We start from the raw sequence: 15158 nt of genomic DNA on the forward strand, positions 1-15158 counted from the left end.
AACAAAACAACATCAGTAACAACACCCAAATTTATAATTCTGGCGGGAAGACTAATGTTAACATTCATTCATGTTAATGGTGGGGTAGAATACTGGGATAAGATAAAGAAATGCGGAATCTGAGGTATCTACAGAGCACCTCAGATAGTAAGTATGCAAATAGATGAGGCTGAAGCTCTAGAGAAAGAAGATGGCCTAGAATTATTCTTAGACTTGACTCCATGAATAGATGCCAAGAAAGCAGAGGAAGAACAGTATACAGAACAGAAATGAGAGGAAAATATTATTTTAAAGGTTAATAACATATAAAAAGCTTATAATTTGCTGGACATTACATGTACATCAACTAATACAAACTTTACAATCATATGCAGTAATTTTTGCAGCTAAAAGATAGATCAATGATACAAAGTATTTTATATTTTCAGAACATAAATTCTTAAATATAGGGTTAAGATATATTTCTACATAGGCCTACTTGTTCATGGGAAGTGGAGAAAGAATATATGCATGTATTTAATCTCATCATTCTTTAAAATTTTTATTACACACACACACACACATTTTTCTTCCTTTTTGTGTGTGTGTGTGCTGGTTCTATGCCTTTAATTCAGGGCCTGGGCACTGCCCCTTAGTTTCTTTTTGCTCAAGGTTAGTGCTTTACCACTTGAGCCAGATTTTCACTTCTGGATTTTTAAAGGTAATTTATTGTAGCTATAGTCTCACAGATTTTCCTTCCTGGGACTGGCTATGAACCCCAACCCCTGAATCTCAGCCTCCTGAGTAGCTAGGATTATAGATGTGAGATATCAGTGTCTGGCTTCTTTTAATAAATTTCATGAAACATATAATTTAAAAGAAAACATCCATATTAGAAGAGTATACTCCAACATATATTTTACCCATTTTTGTTTAAACACAAGGTATCCAGTAAAGTCCCTAATTTTAACTTTAAGGTAATTTGATTACAAGAAAATATACTTTAAGCTGGGTGTGGTGGCTCACAACTATAATCCTAGCTACTCAGGAGGCTGAGATGTGAGGATCAAGGTTCAAAGCCAGCCTTGCTAAGACTCTTATCTCCAATTAACCTCTAGAAAAGTTAGGCTTGGCTCAAAAGTAGGGTGGTAGCCTTGGGCTGGAGAGCTCAGGGATAACACCCAGGCCCAGGGGTAGGGCAGTAGACTTGAGCTGAAGAGCTCAGGGACAATGCCCAGGCTGAGTTCAAACCCCATGACCCACCAAAAAAAAAAAAACCCCACCAACTTGTAAATCTCTATATATACTGTAAAAACTGTAACTGCTTACATACACGTATATGTATTCTAAAATAGCAAATTTCTGAAGACATGTCAGTAAGATATTCTCATTTCAAATGAATTAGTAGTTTTACCAAAAAAAAAAATCAATAGCTGTACATGGTGGTATACACCTTTGATGCCATCACTTTGAAGGCAGGAGGAAGACTAGGAGTTCAAGATCAGCACGGGCTACATAGTAAGAGCCTGTTACAACAAAAACAAGAGCTAGGGATGTAGATCAGTGATACTGAGCTGGCCTAACCTGCACTGGGTTGATTTCTAACATTGCAAAAAAAAAAAAATCAAAGGAAGATACAGGAAATAAAATGCTTTTCTGTCACTAATATACCATGTTTTAATTTCTCTATAAGAGCTTCATTGTCATCCAACTTCAACTCGTTGACTTTATCTATCAGTCCTTCAATGTCACCCATACCTGTAAGACCCAAAAAAGAAAAATGAGTAATATGCTCAGCTTTATATTACACAAAATATATAGTCACATACATAACACTCTTGCAAAGTAGGTATGTTAGATATTACTAGATTTCACAAGTTGGTGCATGCTGAGCAAATGCTCTATCACTTTCAGAAAACTGAAGTTAGAGGTTAAATGGCAGCAAAGAAGGGACAAAGCAGGCTCTCTAGCTCAAGATTTATCTCCAAAGTATACTTGCTTGCTCTCTAATTATTATCACCTTCAGATTATAAAGGTTTTACCGCCATTACAATTGGTATTACTTTAATTGTATATTTTGTACTGAACCTTAAACTGTCTCAAACAACTGCACATCTAATAGTCTCATTTTATCATTCAGAAAACAGATAACTCACTCCAAATTGAGCGGTAAGGGAGATAGTCATAAAAGAAAATTATTTTCTTAAAATACTTGTTGTGAGAACAATATTAAAATCCTACTCTATTTAACAGAGTCGTACTACTTCTCACAAGATTTTTCTCTATTTCCATCTCAGTACATACCAAGAAGTTTGCTGATGAAAGGTTGTGTTTTAAAAGGTTCAAAGTCATCTATATGTTCCCCTGTTCCAATGAAAATAATTGGACTTTTTGTGGCAGCAACTCTACATAGGAACAGAAGATATAAAATAACATCAAAAAAATAAAACAAATACCCAGCAGATTTTCAATGCTCAACAAAGTGACAAAACTCAAGGTTGTTTTCACTAGTTTATTAGACAGGCTACAAAATTTTATTTCTACTTAAAACTTCTTTTACAAGCCATACTAGTAGGTTTACTACTGAAATATGTTTAAAAGAGGAATAAGAGACATGTACTAGTGGGTCATGCCTGTAATCCTAGTTGATCAGGAGGCTGAGATCTGAGGATCAATGTTCAAAGACACAAAAGGGCCTGGGACTCTTATCTCCAATTAACCTCCAGATAACAGGAAATGGGGCTTGGCTCAAGGGTAGCGTGGTAGCCTTGAGCTGAAGTGCTCAGGGAGATCGTCCAGGCTGAGTTCAAGACTTATGCTCCCCTCCCCTTCCCTCCCCCCTCCCCGCAAAAAAACAACAACAACAACAACAACAAAAAAAAAAACCAGCCACCAATCTTGTGCAAGAAAGTTCAAGGACAGTGCTGAGACCTTGAGTTCAAGCCCCAGAACTGTCACAAAAAAAGTAGTAATTAAAAACTCAAAGCCTTGGGGCTGGGAGTTTGGTCTAGTGGTAGAGTGCTTGCCTAACAAAGACCTGGGTTTAATTCCTCGGTACCATATATACAGAAAAAGCTGGAAATAGTGCTGTGGCTCAAGTGGTAGGATTTTAGCCTTGAGAAAAACCAGGGACAGTGCTCAGCCCCTGAGCTCAAGCCCAGGCCTGGGGAAAAAAAAAAACAAAAACAAAAAACAAACAAACTCATAAAGCTCAGCACCCAAGGCTCATACCTGTAATCCAACCTACTTGGGAGGCTGAAATCTAAGGATCACAGTTCAAAGCCAGCCCGGGCAGGGAAGTCTATGACTCTTAGCTCTACTAAACTTAAAAAAAAAAAAAAAGCTAGAAGTGGAACTGTGACAAGTGGTAGAGTGCTAGTCTTCAGCAAAAACTCAACGACAGAGCCTAAGCCCTGAGTTTAAGCCCCAATACCAGCACAAAACCAAACCAAAACAAACAGAAAATTTATAAATATTCACACATCATAGAACCCCAAGATATGGGACAATGGCATCAACAATACTTACGCACTGAGTGCACCACCTCCTTTTGCATGACCATCAAGTTTAGTCACTATTACTGAGGCTACATCAACTTTATCTTTAAATGCCTTAGCCTGGGCTTCACAAGCCTGTCCAATGGAGGCATCCATCACATAAACAATATTATCAGGTTGCTAGAAAGTTTAAACAGAAAAGACACATGGTTTTATTGATTGTAAGTGAAATTCAGCATTAGAAACTATAAACTATTTACAATAAATATTCAATCAATCAGTATTTGTTGAGGAGGTACTATAATTCAGGTAAAATACAGTTCCTGAGACAGAAGTAAATAAGACAATCCTACTCCTCCTGACACACAGAAGATAGGGGAAGTATCTCTAGACAGGTTAGTCAAAGAAAGACTCTTTGAAAGAATTATGTGAGCTGAGACCTGAATAAAAAAATTAAAGGTGGGAGTGTGGCCTAGTGGTAGAGTGTTTGCCTAAGACCCAGGTTTGATTCCTTAGTACCACATACATAAAAAAAGCCACAAGTGGTACTGTGGCTCAAGTGGTAAAGCACTAGCTTTAAGAAAGCCCAAGGACAATGCTCAGGCCCTGAGTTCAAGCCCTGGGACTGGCAAAAAAAGAAGAAAAAAATTAGACTTTGAAAAATAGCTTCTAAGAAAAAAAATAGTACAATACAAACAAATCAGAAATTAAAACATGGAAAACTAAATAATGAAACCAAAATGAAAAAATGGGCTGAGACAAATATTTCTTAGATCAGCCCACCTTGGTCAAAATAATGGTACAACTACAAAGGAACTCATTACTTGTAACTACTAAACAAAGAATCACTGCCAACGTCCTAATGATACAATGAGTTGGGGTTTTTTTTGTCAGTCCTGGGACTTGAACTCAGGGCCTGAGCATTGTCCTTGGACTTTCTCAAGACTAGGGTTCTACACTTGAGTCACAGCATCACTTCTGACTTTTTTTTTTTTTTTTTTGGTTGGTCATGGATCTTGAACTTGGCCTGGGCATTGTCTCTGAGCTCATCAGCTCAAGGCTACCGCCCTACCATTGAGCCAAGCCCCATTTCCCATTTGCTAGAGGATAAATGGAGTCTCTGGTTCTTTTGTGCCTGGGCTGGCTATGAACCTTTGATCCTCAGATCTCAGCCTCCTGAGTAACTAGGATTCCAGGCATAGGCCACTGCGCCTGGCTTACTTTTGGCTTTTTCTATGCATGTAGTACCGAGGAATTCATGTAGGCTAGGCACTCTACCACTAGGCCAAATTTCCTGCACTATAATATGCTACAAATTATAAATTGCTTCTTCTCATGCATTTCCCATATTATTCTAATCACAATATTAAGCTTATCACACTGATAACTAAATATTTTAAAATGTTTTATTCAAGAAAGGCCTTGAAAATTCACCTAAAGTAATATTTCTAACTGAATTTAAATAACACAGAAAATAAATTCAACAGATATTAAAAGCTAAGACAGGAACCTGAACTCTGTAACTCTGTAAACTGCCAGATCATTGGCTGGCTCTTTACCTTAGCATGCCTCCAACCTCAAAAATTAATTCTCAATTTTTAATTTTTCCCTACATTGGATAATAAAAATGATGAGATTAAGTCCTTACCACACAGATAGAGAGGTACAAAAAGAAATGTAACCTTTGTCTTACAGGCAAGTAATAAGTTATAGTCACCATAAACTCAATCAGGCTTTATAATTAAATGAAGCTTTTAAAATGTTGTTTTATGGAAAGTGACTTACTATAGCATTAGCAACTTGAAGCATTTCTTCAAACAAAGAATCTTCTTGTTTGTGGCGACCACTTGTATCAACAATAATAATTTCAAAATTTTCATTTTTGAATTTATCCACTCCTTCAGAAGCAATGATAACAGGATCCATTTCTGTGTAGCTATTTAACAAGTACAAATGATTTGACAACAGCCACAACAGAAAAATTTCCAAATGCTATTAATTTAGAAATTGCTACTCTTGCTTGAACTCAAGGCCAGGGTACTATTCCAGTGCTCTTTTTGGTCAAGAATAGGACTTTACCACTTGAGCCACAGCTCTACTTTTGCACTTCTGTCTCTTTGTGGTTAACTGAAGATGAGTCATTTGGACTTCTCCTGCCCAGGCTGGCTTCCAACTGTGATCCTTAGATATTAACCTTCTGAGTAGCTAGGATTATAGTTATGAGCCACTGCCTAGGCTTAGAGCCATGTGATCTTGTTTGGCTTTTTAAACTTATGGCTGGTGTTTTACCACTTGAACCACACTTCCAAATTTGGCTTTTCTGTGGTTAACTAGGTAAGGGTCATTGAGATTCTTTTTTTTTTGCCAGTCCTGGGACATGAACTCAAGGCCTGAGCACTGTCCTTGGGCTTTCTCAAGGCTAGTGCTCTACCACTTGAGCCAAAGCACCACTTCCAGCTTTTTCTATGTATGTGTACTGAGGAATTGAACCCAGGTCTTCTTGCATGCTAGGCAAGCACTCTACCACTAGGCCAAACTCCTGGCCAAGAGTCCTTGTCTTATCTGACCTGCCCACATAGGCTCGGAATTATGATCCTCAGTCTCTTGAATAATTGGGATCACAGGTATAAGCCACCAGGGCCAGCCCCTTCCTATATACTTTAATGTTAAAGAACTTAACACAAAATGTTACTAAAGTATTTTTTTTAATGGTTTTGGTTTCTTTTTGTCCAGCCACAACTAGAAATTTTCTTAAATAAGCCTCTAAAATGAGCCTTCTAAATTTAATCTAGACTTAATTTTTTAAGCATTCTAATATATACAGACCTCCTAATCAAATGTTTTACATAATTTAGAATATAAATTATTTTAGAATGAAGAATTTCTAAAAATTACTAAATGTTTTTAATTGATAAAGACCATTTTACCAGTTGTCTCAGTGTGTATTTAATGATTCAATGTTTCAGTTAGGTCTTAAACAACAGAAAGTCAGTCACAGTGATACAACCTTTAATACTGGCATTGGGAAGGATGAATCAAGTGGATGACAAGTTTGAGGGTAGCCTGAGTTATGTAAAAACATCTTGTCTAAACTAAGAACACCCTGTCTAGCTGGGCACGGTGGCTCATGCCTGTAATCCTAACTAGATCTCAGGAGGCTGAGATCTGAGAATCAAGGTTCAAAGCCAGCCCAGGCACAAAAGGACCTGAGACTTTTATCTCCAATTAACCTCCTCAATTAACCTCTAGAAAAAAGGAAATAGGGCTTGGCTCAACAGTAGGGTAGTAGCCCTGAGCTGAAAAGCTCAGGGACAATGCCCAGGCAGAGTTCAAGCCCCATGACCCACCAAAAACAAAAACAAAAAACAAAACAACAACAGCAATAACAACAAAAAAACACCCTGTCTAAAAACTGAAAAAAAAATAAAAACTATCTGAGTAATGGCTCACATCTCACATCTAAAATGACAACTATTAGGAAAATGGAGATCAGAATAATCATGGTTCCAAGCCAGCTGAGGAAAATTTTAGTGAACTCTATTTCAATCAATAAGCTGGGCATAGAGATGCATGCCTGTGGTCCAAGTCTACACAGGAAGCCTTGGGGAGGCCATAGATAAGAAAATCACAATCTAAGGCTATCTTTAGGCAATAATGTGACACCTTAACCTGAAAAAATGACTAAAGCAAAAGAGGCTACGGCTGTGGCTTAAGTGCTACAGCACTTGCCTAACAAGGGTGAGACTCTGGATTCAAATCCTAGCATTAATTTTTTTTTAAGCAAACAAACAAAAAAATTGTAACAGGAACAGAAAGGTAGAAGAAAGTAGTAAAGCATACCAGGAAGTAAGTAAAGGAAAAATTAAAAACTAAACAATTTACCCTCTTATCCATACCAAACTGGATCAGCAAGGTCATAGTACAATAGCAAACAGTAATTTGTTACTGTTTGCATCCCTATTTTGGCTCAGAAAAGACTATATCTACAAAGGTTAAAGTGTAATCAAGCTGGGAGCAGTTGGCTATGCCTGTAATCCTAGCTACTCAGGAGATAGAGATCTGAGGATCATAGTTCCAAGCCAGCTTAGGCAGAAAAGTCCATGAGACTCTTCAGCCACCAGAAAACTGGAAGTGGTGCTGTGGCTCAAAGTGTAGTGCTAGCCTTGAGCATAAAGAGGCTCAGGGACAGGATCTAGGCCCTGAGTTCAAGCACCACAACAAAAAGAAACAAAAACAAACAAACAAAAAAATATGCAACCAGACTACCTAAAACTGAAAATATTTGAAAACATCAATAACAACAATAAAATAAAAACACACAAACACAATGAAGCATAAGAGTACAAAGGAAAAGACAGTAACCAACCTTCCGTAGAATGGAATTCGTGCTTTCGTAGCATTCTGTTTTAGTTGGTCAAAAGCACCTAAGAAATAAAGAATTAATAAATCCTCAAACTTGAATATAAAAATTGCACAAAACAAATTTTAAACTACAACATATCCATTACCTGCTCTGAATGTGTCTGCACATATCAAACAGGTCTTCCAACCTTTCCTCTGGTAATAGTATGCTAACTGGGAAAGGTAGATTAAAAACATAATATTATAAAACATAAAAATCATTAGACATGTAATTTCTTCTGTTCATTCTGATTTTTGCTAAGAAGTAAAACTGCTTATAGTTCACCTGAAGGCAGTCTTTAAATTTATTTGAATGAAGCAAAATTTCCAAAGAGTTTCAATTCTAATTATCATATAATTGTATTAAAAATATGATTGGGGGGCCAGGAGTTTGGCCTAGTAGTAGAGTGCCTGTCCACCATGCAAAAAGACCTAGGTTCCATTCCGCAGTACCACATACATAGAAAAAGCTGGAAGTGGTGATGTGGCTCAAGTGGTAGAGCTCTAGCCTTGATAAAATCCAAGGACAGTGCTCAGGCCCTGAGCTCAAGCCCAGAACTGGCAAAAAATAAAAAATAAAATAAAATAAATAATAATATGATTGGCTGGGAATATGACATAGTGGTAGGTACAGTACTTGCCTAGCATGCATGAAGCCCTGGGTTTGATTCCTCAGTACCACATAGAAAAAGCCAGAAGTGGTGCTGTGGCTCAAGTGGTAGAGTGCTAGCCTTAAGTACAAAGAGGCTCAGAGACAGCAATCAGACTCTGAGTTCAAGCCTCAGGACTGGCAAATAAATGAATAAATTAGATGAGCCAAAGCAAGACTCACCATTAAAAATGCTACTTCTATTAATTAAGTTTAAACAATTAGTAAGACCCTCTATGTATTCTTTATTTTTCCCTCTAGTCCTGGTGCTTGAACTCAGGGGCTTGTGCACTGTCCTTGGGCTTTCTCAGGACTAGCTCTCTACCACTTGAGCCCCAGTACCACTTCCGGCTTTTTCTGGGTATGTGGTACCAAAGAATTGAACCCAGAGCTTCATGCATACTAGACAGGCATTCTACCACTAGGCCAAACTCCTGGGTCCATACAATTAGTAAGACCCTTGGAAAACAATAATGCCTCTCACATATAAACAAATGAAAACATGGTTAAAAAAAAAATGAAAAAAGGGGGGCCGGGAGTTTGGCCTAGTGGTAGAGTGCTTGCCTAGCATGCATGAAGACCCGGGTTCAATTCCTCGATACCCCACATACATAGCAAAAAGCTGGAAGTGGTGCTGAGGCTCAAGTGGTAGAGCTCTAGCCTTGAGAAAGTCCAAGGATAGTGCTCAAGCCCTGAGCCCAAGCCCAGGACTGGCAAAAAAAAAAAAGAAAAAAACATATGGTGACAATGTTGAAACACCCAATTCAGGACATAAGGTGATACAACGCATTTAAAACAGTGTAAGGAAATACCAAATTAAGACCCACATAACGTACAATAGCATACTAAAAAAGCAGTTCATTCCCCTCAAAATCATGTTTTACATTCTGTTTCTTTTTTCCTCTCACAGTACAGGTCTGAACTCAGGGCTTCATGTTTTCACACTTGTTAGGCTGATGGTTAACTATCTGAGTCACATCTCCAGCCCTATTTTTTTTTTTAAGTTTAGCAGAAATAAGAGCCTTGTGGACTTTCCTGCCTGTGCTGGGTTTGAACAGTGATCCTCAGATCTCAGCCTCCTGAGTAGCAAGGATTATAAGCATACGCTACTGGTGCCAGGTTGCTAGTTAGTTTTGAGAGGGGGCCTCATAAACTTTTCTCCTCAATCTGGCTTCAAATCACAATCCTTCTACCCTCAGCCTTCAGAACAGATTAGGATTGTAGGCATGGCCCATAGGTGCCTGGTTCATATTTATGCTCACTGTTGTTTTTTCCCCCCTTTATCAATCTTGGGGCTTGACCTCAGGGCCTGGGCACTGTGCCCAAGCTTCTTTGCTCAAGGGTAATTCAGCACTTGAGTCAGAGCACCATCTCCAGCTTTTTCTGTGTATGTGGTACTGAGGAATCAAACCCAGGGCTTCATGCATGCTAGGCAAGCACTCTACCACTAAGTCACATTACCAGCCTCATATTTATGTTCTTAAAGGACAAGGATAGCTTTTTGGTTAAATTTTTTAAAAGCTAGCATTATTATACAGACGTGTAAAAGTCAGACAAGACAATTATAACACAATTATCTTACCTTATAAGAAATATTAAACCATAACAGATGCATTAAATCATCAAGTATTATACCTTGAATAATGATACCTTTAACATAAAACTTGATTTATAAAAATATACGTTCATGACATTTTTTCAGTACAAGGGATTGAATCTGGCATGGTGATACTAGGCAACAAAGAGTTCTGGTTTTTGTTTGTTTGCTTTGCCAGTCCTGGGGCTTGAACTCAGGGTCTGAGCACTGTTTCTGAGCTTCTTTTGCTCAAGGACAGCACTACCACTTTAGCCAGAGTGCAACTTTGGCTTTTTTTGCTTATGTGGTACTGAGAAATTGAACCCAGGACTTCATGCATGTTATGCAAGCACAATACCACCAAGCCACATTCCCAACCCCAAAAGTTCCATTCTTTTTGCTGTTGAGCTAATACCTTTAACCCTGAATTTCACTTAAAATGTATTTTACCTTTGAACATGTGGTTGTTTTACCACTCCCTTGCAATCCAACAAACATAATTACATTCTGTTTTCCTTTAGTAGGTGTCCATGCTTTGACTCCAGGGTCTACAAGCTACATTAAAAAATAAATAAAATATATAGTTACATATGCAAACATTTCAATTCCCTCTCTGAAAACTCTTAAATTACAAAACCAATTAAAAACATTCTTATTTTATAAAGACCACCATAATTCTCTGTGTGGGCACTGGGCTAGAACTGAGGGCCTGAGCATTGTTCCTTATCTTTAAGGCAGGTGTTCACCACTTGAGCCACTTCTCTGCTTCTGGCATCGGCATATCTCAATTTAGCTTAGTCTCTTCAGACATGCTCAATCAGACATGGCTAGTGGCTATACATTGTAAATAGGCTCAATTTTACATTGCAGATAGGCTCAATTTAACAAATGTTTATGTGGGGTAAAATGACAAGTTACACATAAGACTTTCCAGGTCAAATGTTAAATTCTCCATAACAATCATTTTCTACTTTAAATAATTATTATAAAGGTACAGATCTGAATACTCTTTGTACAATTACATCATAATAACAGTAATAAATATTATTATAAAGGGAAGGTAAAAAATATCACCAATGTAAGAGTCAGCACAAACTAGGTAGCAATGGCTCATGCCTATAATATTAGCTACTCAGGAGGCTGAGATCTGAGGACTATAGTTCAAAGAAAGAAAGTCTGTGAGAGTATTTAACAACCAAAAAGTCAAAAATTAAGTTATGGTTCAAGTAGTAGAGAACCAGCCTTGAGCAAAAAGATCAGGGATTAGTGCCCACGCCCAGAGTTCAAGATACACACACACATACACACAAATCATTGGGAAAGTAAGGATTCTGGTAATAAAATGCCAAACAAACAAGAGAAGCATTTGGCATTTTTAAAGTGTATGAAGCTCTTGATACTTGAGAATTTACAGATACCAACCAACCACCCCAACATAAATTTCCACTCACAGTGTGCTGACCTCAACCTGGAAAAAAAATTGAGAAGTCCTATACAATGAGGTTTTAGGTTTTTTCTGTCAGTCTTGGGGCTTGAACTCTGGGCCTAGGTGCTGTCTCTGAGCTCCTCAGCTCAAGGCTAGCACTCTACCATGTTGAGCCTCAGCGCTTCTTCCAGTTTTCTGATGGTTAATTGGAGATAAGAGTCTCACAGACTTTGGTGCCCAGGCTGGCTCAGAACCTTGATCCTCACATCTCAGCCCCCTGAGTAGCTGGGATTACAGGCATGAGTCACCGGTGCCCAGCTACAAAGAGCTCTTGAGAACAGACATGAGTCTGTTACTATTTACTTTCCTTAGCAGCAGATTGAGAAGTATATGTTAGATGAATTCATTACTTCATTTAGGGGCTGGAATTTTTAAAAAATTATTTTGCTTCATTAAATGACTAAGCTGAAGTGGCCCAGCAATTTGAGTTGACTGGACTTTTCCGAAAGACTTATCAGCACTGGTTCTAAATAAATGAAAGTACTTGTACAATGTAGAAAAAAATCAGAGTAATCAGTAGACATCTCTTGCTCTAAAAACTTTTAATATTTCCTCCTTTTCTTCTTTCCTTATGACTAGATGCACAGTAACTTTTTTTTTTTTTTTTTGCTGGCTGTGGGACCAGCAAACTCTGGGGCCTGGGAGCTGTCCCTAAGCTCTTCAGCTCAAGATTATTGCCCTACCCCTTGAGCCACAGCGCCACTCCAGTTTTCTAGTAGTTAACTGGAGGTAAGAGTCTCATGGTCCTATGTACCTGGGCTGGTTTTGGACCATGATACTCAGATCTCAGTCTTCTGAGTTGCTAGGATTACAGGTGAGAGTCACTATGCCTGGCTTTTTTTTTTTTTTGTCAGTCTTGGGCTTAAACTCAGGGCCAGAGCACTGTCCTTGGACATTCTCAAGGCTAGAGCTCTACCACTTGAGCTACAGCACCACTTCCGGCTTTTTCTACGTATGTGATACTGAGGAACTGAACCCGGGTCTTCGTGCATGCTAGGCAAGCACTCTACTTCTAGGCCAAACTCTCAGCCCAATGCCTGGCTTTTTTATTTTTATTTTTTTGGTGCTGGTTTGGGGATTGAACTCAGGGTGTGGGGCCTTTCCCTTATCTTCTGCTCAAGCCTAGCATTCTACCATTAAGCCACAGCTCCATTTCTTTTTCTATTCTTCTTTTTGTTTGTTTTTGTTGTTACTGTTTTTGAGTAGTTTACTAGAGATAAGAGTCTCATGGACTTTCCTGCTGAGGTTGGCTTTGAACTGCCATCCTCAGAGCTCAGCCTCCTGAATAGCTAGAATTATAGGTATGAACTACCAGTGCCTAGATCACAGTAACTTTTAAAGTTCTAAGATTTGCACCATAGTTGCCTGATAATAGCAGCAATAGTTCAAGTGTGAAGCAATAGGTTATATTTAGTACTTGAAAGATATTTTGCTAATTCAAAATTGCTTGTAATCTAAGAAAAAAATCAAGATATTTTGAAGAAAGTTTTACATAGTGAATAGTGAAGAAAACAACACTTGTCAGCTGGGATGTTCCTGTACAAAAAAGGAGCATTATTACAAGTCAGTACATGCATTAAAAGATAAAAAGGTGAGAGGCCCTTTCTTCAATCTATCTGTAATAAAGTTTTACTCTTTACAACTTAACCTTGGCTTTTTGTGCAAGAATAGCAGTGGCCTTCATGTGTGTACTCAGTAAACTCTCTAATAAAAACAAACCACTTTATATACCTCAATCCTTCAATACAGATAAATATTTTAATACAGATAAATAATGCATAAAATATAAAAACAGATTCTGAAATAGTATTTGTTTAGTAGTGCTAGTGTACTTTCGTTCACTGAGTACTATAGAACCACAGCACAATGCACGATGGTGATATACTTTTACCTTCACAAGTTCTTTAAATACAGCATGCTGAATCATTTTTCTTTTATTAAGACCAGATGCCATCTCTTCAAGATCAATAGCAGACCTAATCATCGTGGTTTAGGACAGGAAAGAGAAAAGTCAGTTAAGAATAATCAGTTGGTCCTATTAGTAGTCTTCCAATTAACATGCACATAATTACAGATTCATAAGACCATTCAAACAAAGAATTGTGTGTAAAAATGCTTAGTTTTTTGAAATTTTCAAATATGAATATGTCCTTACATGACTGTATTCATTTTATTTTTCTTGCAGCTTATTTTGCACATCTTTACAAGAGAAAACAAGACTGCATTAGTGTTATGTTTAAATAACAATACATTTATTCCCAGACTAAAAATACAAAAAGAGGGCTACCCTGGTAAGATAAGGGTGAAATTCAAATAGTTAATGCATGCCTCTATCCTAGTCAGTACCCCTCCCAGTGAATGCAGTAGTAGTAAATGCCACATGCATTACTCCCCTCCATTCAAACATGGATGAGAAATCAAACAGGAAAGCAAAAAACAGAGCATAATTCTCCAACAATAAAAATTCAAAGGGGTAAAATCATACCAGCATTCTATTTAAAATATGAGTTATGAAAAGGGTTTTATAAGTTAGAGGTGTGGCTCAAGTAGTAGAGTACTAACCATCAGGAAGAAAGCCAAAAGAGGCCAGGCAAGTTGGCTCACACCTGTAATCCTAGTCAGGAGGCTGAGCTCTAAGGATCTCAGTTCAAAGCCAGCCCAGGCACTAAAGAAAGTGAGACTCTTATTTCCCATTAACCACTAGAAAATGGGAAGTGGGGCTGTGGCTCAAGGGGTAGGGTGGTAGCCTTGAGCTGAAGAGCTCAGGAACAGCGTCCAGGCCCAGAGTTCAAGCACCATGTCTGACCAAAAATAAGAAAAAAAAAAAAGCCAAGAGAGTTTGGATCCCTGAGTTCAAGCCAAGCCATGGTACCAGCATAAAATACTTTTATACTAAAATATTATTGCATTCTATTATGGTAAGTGATTGAACCTATCCAAATAAAGTAGAAAGGAAAAAATAATCTGTAATTAATGAAAGCTACATGCAATTTATTCTTTGAACTATCATTATGAAAATGTACTATTACATGCAGTTCTCTAACCTGAGTTTTAGCTGCTCCAGGGCTATATAATAGATAGGTTTCATGAATAGGCAAATCTTGCTAATTGGTTTCTCATCCCAATAAGATAAACATAGTCAGCCAGGTGCCAATGTAATCCTAGCTACTCAGGATGCTGAGATCTAAGGATCACAGTTCAAAGCCAGCCTGAGCATGAAAGACTGTGAGACTCTTACCTCCAATTAACTACTAGGTAACTGGAAGTGGCATTTGGCTCAAAGTGGTAGAGCACTAGTCTTGAGCTGAAGAACCCAAGGATAGTGCCCAGGCCCAGAGTTCAAGCCCCATGGCCGACAAAAAAAACATAAACAAACAAACATAGTTGGCTTGGTTTTGTACCCCATTAACTTACTTCACATTTTCACGTAGTTGCTTCACAAGTTTAATATTAACATCTGCTTCGAGTAATGCTGTGCAGACTTCTTTTAGCATAGCATTTAGTACCTGAAAATAAGTAACATAAAATAACAAACTCAGTATACTGGTCACTGCGGTTCATGCCTATAAT

The 15158-nt window shown here is 38.0% G+C and overlaps 1 protein-coding gene across 2 annotated transcripts in view; it reads right to left on the reverse strand.

The window, feature by feature from the left end:
• Srp54 (signal recognition particle 54) overlaps positions 1 to 15158 on the reverse strand; it is a 46048-nt gene that overhangs the window by 11640 nt on the left and 19250 nt on the right. For both annotated transcript variants that reach the window (XM_090345178.1, XM_090345179.1), the window contains 9 exons: positions 15003 to 15094; positions 13480 to 13564; positions 10553 to 10657; positions 7985 to 8051; positions 7843 to 7900; positions 5262 to 5412; positions 3508 to 3656; positions 2284 to 2384; positions 1651 to 1737 (listed from right to left, as the gene is read on the reverse strand). In XM_090345178.1, coding sequence (XP_090201304.1) covers positions 1651 to 1737; positions 2284 to 2384; positions 3508 to 3656; positions 5262 to 5412; positions 7843 to 7900; positions 7985 to 8051; positions 10553 to 10657; positions 13480 to 13564; positions 15003 to 15094 — 895 coding nt within the window. The remainder of the gene's footprint in view (positions 1 to 1650; positions 1738 to 2283; positions 2385 to 3507; positions 3657 to 5261; positions 5413 to 7842; positions 7901 to 7984; positions 8052 to 10552; positions 10658 to 13479; positions 13565 to 15002; positions 15095 to 15158) is intronic.

This window comes from Megascapheus bottae, chromosome 14 (genome assembly GCF_031878675.1).
Source record: "Megascapheus bottae isolate mThoBot1 chromosome 14, mThoBot2.hap1, whole genome shotgun sequence".
NCBI lineage: Eukaryota > Metazoa > Chordata > Mammalia > Rodentia > Geomyidae > Megascapheus > Megascapheus bottae.